The sequence below is a fragment of the Vicia villosa genome, linkage group LG2 (genome assembly GCF_029867415.1).
Source record: "Vicia villosa cultivar HV-30 ecotype Madison, WI linkage group LG2, Vvil1.0, whole genome shotgun sequence".
NCBI lineage: Eukaryota > Viridiplantae > Streptophyta > Magnoliopsida > Fabales > Fabaceae > Vicia > Vicia villosa.
The window spans coordinates 181,170,919-181,178,764 of NC_081181.1; the positions used below are offsets into that span (position 1 = coordinate 181,170,919).

Genomic DNA, 7,846 nt, shown 5'->3' on the forward strand with positions numbered 1-7,846 from the left:
TCCTTGTCCTTTATTCTTCCTTGTTTTATACTTTGTTCTTGGCATTGAATTCACAACATTTATAAAATAATATTTATGAATAGTTGTGATGCACTGACTGTGTAAAGAATTTTACACCGACAATACAAAGTAATTAATCTTTGAATCTTTCAACAATAAAAGTTAGGAGATTTATAAAAGTTGGGAGATTTGTTTCTGTTGTCAATGAGTTTAGTTTTTAAAAATTAATTTTATAATTTAAAAGAGAATATTTTTTAACAATAACAAATTTAACTGCTTTCATTAATCAGATAAAAAGTAATACAAGGAGAAATTACATCAAACATATAGCGTCGAGACCAAGAATTGGCCGCCTTCGCTAAGGTATGGGCAACCATATTCGCTTGACGCTTGATAAACTTAACCTCAAAGTTGGGGAAATCTAATAGCAATGACTTAATAGAATTAATAATTGAAATAAACCCAGAGCTACCCGGCGTATTGGAACTAAGAGCTTGGACCACCTGTTGAGAATCACTTTCAAAAATCGTCGGAGCATTATGAAGCATGATAACTGATTGAATTGCTTCCTTAAGAGCTAAGGCCTCCGCTTCTAGCACCGAGAAAGTACTACTATCCCAAGCAGTACCTGCAGAAATAAAGTTACCATGATCGTTACAAATACACCACCCTCGATTCGTAGTCCCTACATGCTTGTTAAAGGCGGCGTCCACATTACATTTGAAACTACCAAAAGGAGGCGGGTTCCAGGTGACCACTTCTCCGTTATCTAACTGCGGCTCCCGAATATTTTGGGCCATAAACCAATCTTGCCACTTATGAAATGCTAGCTATCCAAGTTTAGATGCATCTTCCTTTTTATTATGTCAAACAAAGTCACTCCTATTCTTCCATAACTCTTTCCAACATAACCGCCACTCTTCCCGCGATACTCCTATTCTCCTTCATACAAATATCAAAGATAAGGGACCTGAGATCTTGGAAATTATGGAGACGAGGAGAGATGATATCAGTAAGACTTGCCGACTGCCAACAAGAGAGAGTTTCCGAACAACCAACAAAAACATGCCAATCGTCCTCATGATTATTACCACAAAGCTGACAGATGGGAGTTCACGGTACATGATGTTGAATAAGACGCACCTTAGATGGGAGACAATCGCTACAAATCCTCCAAAGAAGATGTTTCACTCGAGTCGGAGCTTTTATATTCCAAAGGTTACTCCAGTTTACTCCTTCCTTAACCGAACCACCACTTTCCTGATGCTTCCTCCAAATTCTATATCTCGACCGAACACTATAATTACCGTTAACATCATCCTTCCAGACCATACGATCTTCAACCACTTCTTTTGTCAACGGAACTTGTAAAATATCTCGAACCACTGAATAGTCAAACAAATCACATAAAACTCCCATATTCCATTGTTTAACATTAGTCAACAAAATATCATTAACGGTTAAAGTATACACACCTTGATTTTGAGGACCCGTCAAGCAACCTTCTCTACTCCCTTGTAACCATGGTTCATTCATAACTCTTATGTTTCTACCATCACCAATCCGCCATCTACATTCAAGGGTAAGGACTTCTCTAGCCTTCCAAATACTCCGCCAAACAAAACTAGGATTATAACCGATTAATTAAAATGTGTTGTAAGTGTAAAACAACTTTACACCGCCATCTAAATAGAATAAGTGATTTTGACACATAAATATGAATTAAGATTAAAAGTAACTAAATTATAATTAAATCATTTTAATAACTATTTCTTCCATAATTCTATCATCTTATGTGTCAAAATCACTCATTATAATTGAATGACAGTGTAAAATTGTTTCTCTCATCTTATGCATCTTATTACCATGTTTCTGTGTAATCTTTAACTAGTTCAATAAAATTCTCTGACGATAATGGTTGTTACATCTTGTGTTGACGTAATTTTAGTTTCAAAGATTCATTGGATACCGTTGAAAAAAGGTTTTGCAAATACGTAAATATCCATGACTGTGCATGTCACTTTTAACCTTGACACATCCAAAGTTGACACGGAATCATGTTCATGCGTAATCATAGATAAACCAAACGAAGAAATCGCAATATACTATTTTTTTGCGATATGTATATTTTCTTTTCGTATAAAAAACTACTACAAAATCGAGATTGTGAACGATTTTCTTCGCTTTGAGTCATTGATTAATTGTTGACTAAATAGGTTTGGATTTCCCATGGATAAAATTGTCCACATAGGAGGGAGCCACTACCTATGTTGTTGCCACTAACCCCGTAATGGGTCACTTTATTAACAGTTTATTAGTGAAATGATTACGAAATTGTTGACAATGATAGATGGTAGTAATTTTATCTAAATTTAGTGAGATGACTATGACAATGTATAGTGATATTATTCTTTTTGATAACTTTAAACTACATAATCTTAGTTTAGTTAATGAGGTAATGGTATATAGGTATCTACATGATGTAGCTGAGGCTTGCACTCCAATCTATATCTAAAAAGAGTAGTGAAGAATGATGTGTAGAAAATTAATTAGTACTAACTTTTACATGCTTTCATACTGAAAAGTCATAAGTGACGCGTCTATTTAATATATTTTTCGACGTAAATAGATGAGAAATTCTTATTTTGTTAAAAGATTTGTCAAGTCATAAGTGACGCATCTATTTTACTACATATTTTTTGACGTAAATAGATGAGACATTCTTATTTTATTAAAAAATTTGTCTAGAGATGCATCTTCTTTCATATTACTCTTAATATTCTGGAGATGCATAACTAAAATATACTCTTTTGTTCAAACCACAAACAACTAAGCGCAAATTGATGAGAAATCCTTATTTTATTAAAAATTTAGTTGAGAGATGCATATCCAAAATATGTCTTGTTTGTTCAAACCAGAAACAACTAGAAACAATGACAGACTAATAGAAAAACAATATAAATTAACATCAAAATAAACATTACATAGATAATCGTTAACATTTACATAAATTTTAACATTACATCCATTATAAACGGGTGGTTCAGGACATTGCAACATCATTATAATATCTTCGGTTGATCTTGCAATCGTCGCATCCACTTCAATTGGACCCTTTATTGAGTAACGGTAAAATGTACTCCACATAACCTTTAAATCCTCGTATGTCTTTAGTTCAAGCATGGTGAACTATATCTTCCCTTCGTTGTCAATCTAGGGTGAACGATACTCGAACTTGACAACTCTACGATTTTTTGAATATTGTAGGAAAGTATTCAATTTGGATTTCAGATTGACAAGAAGTATGTCCTCGGGGATCCTAAATTCAAGTGAGGGATTTGTGCCATTAAAATACACAAATGCAAGATGGAGATATGTATTCATTCTTAGAAACACGTCCATTTTTCAAATGGTGTCGAACCGCTAACACAAGGAACAAGAGCATTGAGAATTGCATCGTAATTTTCTTTTTCCCGTATAGCTTTGTGTATGATTTCTTAAGCATTGTCATCTCTTATATAAGCTGAAGGCAGACAAATTGGTGGTCTTCCTCTCGTTTATCGGGCACACCCGAAATAGCTCAAAAAATATATATCGTCCCGTTCACCATCTACAATCCGTTCAATGTATTTGTGCATAAAAAGCAACATCTCTTCAATATGGATGATTTTTGATAATGGTGGTGGAGGAGACGGATTGCTAATGCGGGCACCCTTGAAAACACTTTTTTTGAGGTTTTAGAGTTGGAGAATTCAGATATTGTGAGTCAACATGTTCGAAGTATGAAGGAGACCGCCTCGTAGAGTTGTCATTATGTGTCGATTTGAACATTTTAGGGGCACCCTTTGTTTTAACCAGTTTTTACGGTGGTTTCAAATCCGTTATTTTTGGATATGCAATTTTCCTCAATTTCTCTTTGATTTGCAATTTAATGATGTCATCAGTTTTTGAAAATTTGTCTTGGATTACTTCTCATTCGGTAATAATAGTTATATTTGACTTATCATCTCATCATCAAACCAAAGTCTTTTTTATTGAGTGTAAACTTCATCCATACGTATTGTTTATCAATCTTCATCTTCTTTGAAATTAACCAAGCACGTGGAAGGTTGAACCTGTTTTATCTATTGGCTTTTTTAAGGGTTTTGTAGGTGAAGTTTACTTTCAGCATGAATAAGAAGATCATGCAAGGTGGTGTTTTATCCAATTTTTCGCTAGATATGCATCTCTAAAAACATCATAGGGTTTTTAATTAAATCAGCTCGGTGAATAAAAAATACCATAAACGAGTACATGTGGTATTTTGGAGTTGCATCTCTGAATAGACCTTAAATAATATACCAAGATGTCTTTTTAGATCATATTTTATTCAAAATAAGAGTGGATATTAAAAAGACGAAGAATGGTGTGATTTTAAGTACATTCGAAGATACATCTTCAAACACGTAAATTTTTTTTTTTCGATTTTTCAAAGGTATGATGATATACACTCCATATGATGGAGAGTGTATTTCCATCAGGGGTGGTTCCATGGCCCAGCTAGCCCGGTCACGCGCCCGGGCTCAACCCCTATTTTCTTTGTACTTCTCCCAATCTAATAGTCGATTTTTAGACAAAACCAAGAACAAAATTAATAAAAATAGGATGTGAAAATTAAAACAAATGAATAATCAATGGTATAAATTTTTGCTCAAACTGCTTAAAATTTCTGCCTCTGTCACTGATTTTCATAATATATGTTAGGAATGTTCTAACTCAATATAGTGTAATAAACTTAAACCCCAAATTAAATCCATTTAATCGACTTTAAAATATGGGATGGTTGGCACGAAAAAATTATTTATAATATTTTTATAGGAATTTGTGTAAGATAAGTTAGATTATGTTTGGTGTAAAGAATAAGGTAGACTTTGTTCATATACATTACTTCCTCTCTTTTTAAATATAGGTCGTTTTAACATTTTCATACCGATCAAAAAAATATAATTATTATGGTATGAAAAAGAAAATTTATAAATAATTATTTTCATTAACAATACATAAAATAATGAAATTTTAAAGATTAAAAAAATAAAATAATAAATATTCAAAAATATGATAGAGAAAAGTAAATGTTCTAAGCAGGTCAAATAACCAACATACCCAAAATATAATTCAAATTTACTCATTTTCATACTGTTTTTCATTTTTTAAATTGTTTTGGACGTTTGAGTATTGCAGATCAAACCATTCTCCTACAAGTCATCGTAGTAAAACATTACCTTATTATTTCATTAATTATTTTGTGATTTGAACGGAACAATAATATTAATTAATTATTAATTATTTATTTATTAATTAGTTGGTAAAATTACTTTTAATTTAGTATTATTTTAAAAAACATATAATAAAAAATGATAGAAGTATTATAAAGGATCAATGTGCTGATCGCTTGATTTGTAAGAGATTATAAACATAGGACCTAGGGACGCAGTAGTATTAGTGTATTACTATCAATTTGTCATACATTAATCAATGCATAACGAGTTGAAACATTAGTTTGATTTGTTTATTAGTACCAGCTCGTACTTGAATATACATAGGATTCAGCACCTAGGATATAGCATGTGTCTCTTAATTTTGAAACAAAACTACATAAATTACTCTTTATTCCTTAATGGCACATTAAATTTTGTATTTTTAATCGTTTACTTTAATCAATGGTAACTCCTAGGTTAAGTTTGTCTAAAAAACTTGATTTCTTCTATTACAAAATACTAGAAAGTGTTACTTAAAGATTCACCTAGATTAGAATAAATTAGTCTAACAAATTTACTAAGTTATCTTCATGAATTATTATTATTGACTATTCTCAATTATCATTTCATTTGTCTCAATATGTAAGAACTTCTTATACAATTTTATCATTCCTTTTTATAAGATAATTTTAAAATATATAAAACATTATATTATTATTTAAAATATGTTACATTAATTATTTTTTCTTCCCCAAAAATAATTTACAATTGGACAGAAATATTCAAATAGTAAATATTTCACTTACAATAGAAGGGTGATCTTTAAAAGATAGTGTATTGTTAATAACTTTAATTTTAAAAGTTTTTTATTAAAATAGTGTACTAATCGATAGAAGCAATAACATAGAGACTTGTCGATGTTGAATATGTTTTGGAATTTCCACCTATTTTTCTTGAAATCTACTTGATGCATTCCTACAAAATGCATTCTCTTGAAGTGTTCAAAGTTATGTAGTCCCCATATTTAGATGGAGTTAATAATATGTTTTATTTTTTTACATGATCGAGTGTTCTTCTTTATTTTGTTTTTCAGCTTTGTACTCTGCCATAAACTTCATGTGAAATTCTCCACATGAGTTAATTGATCCATTGATTAATCCTTTGAACCGAGCCATAACTCTGACTTTATAGTTATGTATCCTCTTAAATTAAGGAGGATGTCCACGAGTTTTGTGTGTTTATCAAATTCGATTGAACCATATATTCCTATGCCTAGTGGTTTTTAGAGTTCCCTATGTATATGATACTTTTTGATTCTTTTGACGAAAGTGTTTTAGAAGAGGATTTCATCGTCCCATTCAGAAGCATCTGATGATAAAAAAGGTGATACATGTCGACCACGATGATAGGAATGCCTTGAACGATAACCTTGAGACTTAAATCTAGACTGAGAGTGTTTATATGGAAACAGAGAAAGTGATATACACCTTTTAAGGCCATGTAAATGGAAGTGTTTGGATGAGGCTACATGGTATTTTGTTGTGATTTATGAGTATGGCATTATTAACTCGAGTCAGTCCCTTTGCAAGTCAAGGTGGTATGAGTTGATCGAGGTTTCTTGTTTAGACTCCTTGGAACCAATCATTTTGATGTTATAACATAGATGGATGTCTATGGAGAAATATATGCAAGTCTCACATTAGTGTGTTTGTTTTGGCGTTAGTTACCAGTGCCACCAAAATACTTACTTGTGGCGTGTTATCATCTCTTTGCAATTTCGTAGGGGGCAATAAGATTTCGTTAAGTTGTACATAGTTCTCAAAGCTGGTAGATGTTTATGGTATGACTAAAAGGAAATGATAACTTTGATCTTCACTGGTGACGAAATCTGGCTCCCTTGGTGCGAGGAGGATTTCATGAGTTCGTAGTCAAGGTTGTGGTTGACCCAAACAATCTTTCCCATTATAAATCTATTAAGTTTTGAGTGGTTCCTTTTCTGTGTTGCACTATTATGACATTGTATAATGTGTGGAAACATTTATACATGTTCTCATTGATGAAACCAATGATCCTTGCCGAAATAGGAGTTGCTCACGTATATGTGAGTTTAATCAGATATATGGACAAAAATAAAATTAATATATGTAAATCTTGATATTCGGTCTTGTGACCGACTAATTCAACAGAATCAATTATACCGTCCACTAACAAAGTCTCGTTTAAAGTCATATCACAACTCTTTATGAACTGACCCAACACAAAGATAGTTAGCACCTAACAATATTTAAACCCAAAACCTTAAAAGGAGTACACTTAACACACAATTATGTTTTAGCTGATTAAAGGAATACTACAAAGTAAATCTTTATAAGAAATACTTACATGGAAACGAACATAACATGTGGCTTTAAAACAACCAATTATAATATTTTATTAATTAAAAAACAAAAATAATTTTTAATTTCTCTTCTTCATTCCTTGTAAAAAAATCATATAATTTCAACAAATCTTCTACTTTCTTAGATCTTGAGCATTTTCCCACTATTATATATCCATGTCACATGACTTTTAGTTGTCGTAATTTTTCTCAGTAGGTTTGTAGGGAAAAG

The 7,846-nt window shown here is 31.7% G+C and overlaps 2 protein-coding genes across 2 annotated transcripts; both read right to left on the reverse strand.

Moving 5' to 3' along the window:
* Positions 1–269: 269 nt before the first annotated feature.
* On the reverse strand, positions 270–800 carry LOC131650796 (uncharacterized). The gene is made up of 2 exons (XM_058920508.1): positions 719–800; positions 270–628 (listed from the first exon to the last, which is right to left on the reverse strand). The coding sequence occupies exons 1-2, from the start codon at positions 798–800 to the stop codon at positions 270–272; spliced, it is 441 nt and encodes a 146-aa protein (XP_058776491.1).
* Positions 801–882: 82 nt separating this feature from the next.
* LOC131650797 (uncharacterized) lies at positions 883–1,536 on the reverse strand. Its single transcript, XM_058920509.1, has 2 exons — positions 1,144–1,536; positions 883–1,026 (listed from the first exon to the last, which is right to left on the reverse strand). Exons 1-2 carry the CDS (start codon positions 1,534–1,536, stop codon positions 883–885), a joined length of 537 nt encoding a protein of 178 aa, XP_058776492.1.
* Positions 1,537–7,846: the final 6,310 nt, after the last annotated feature.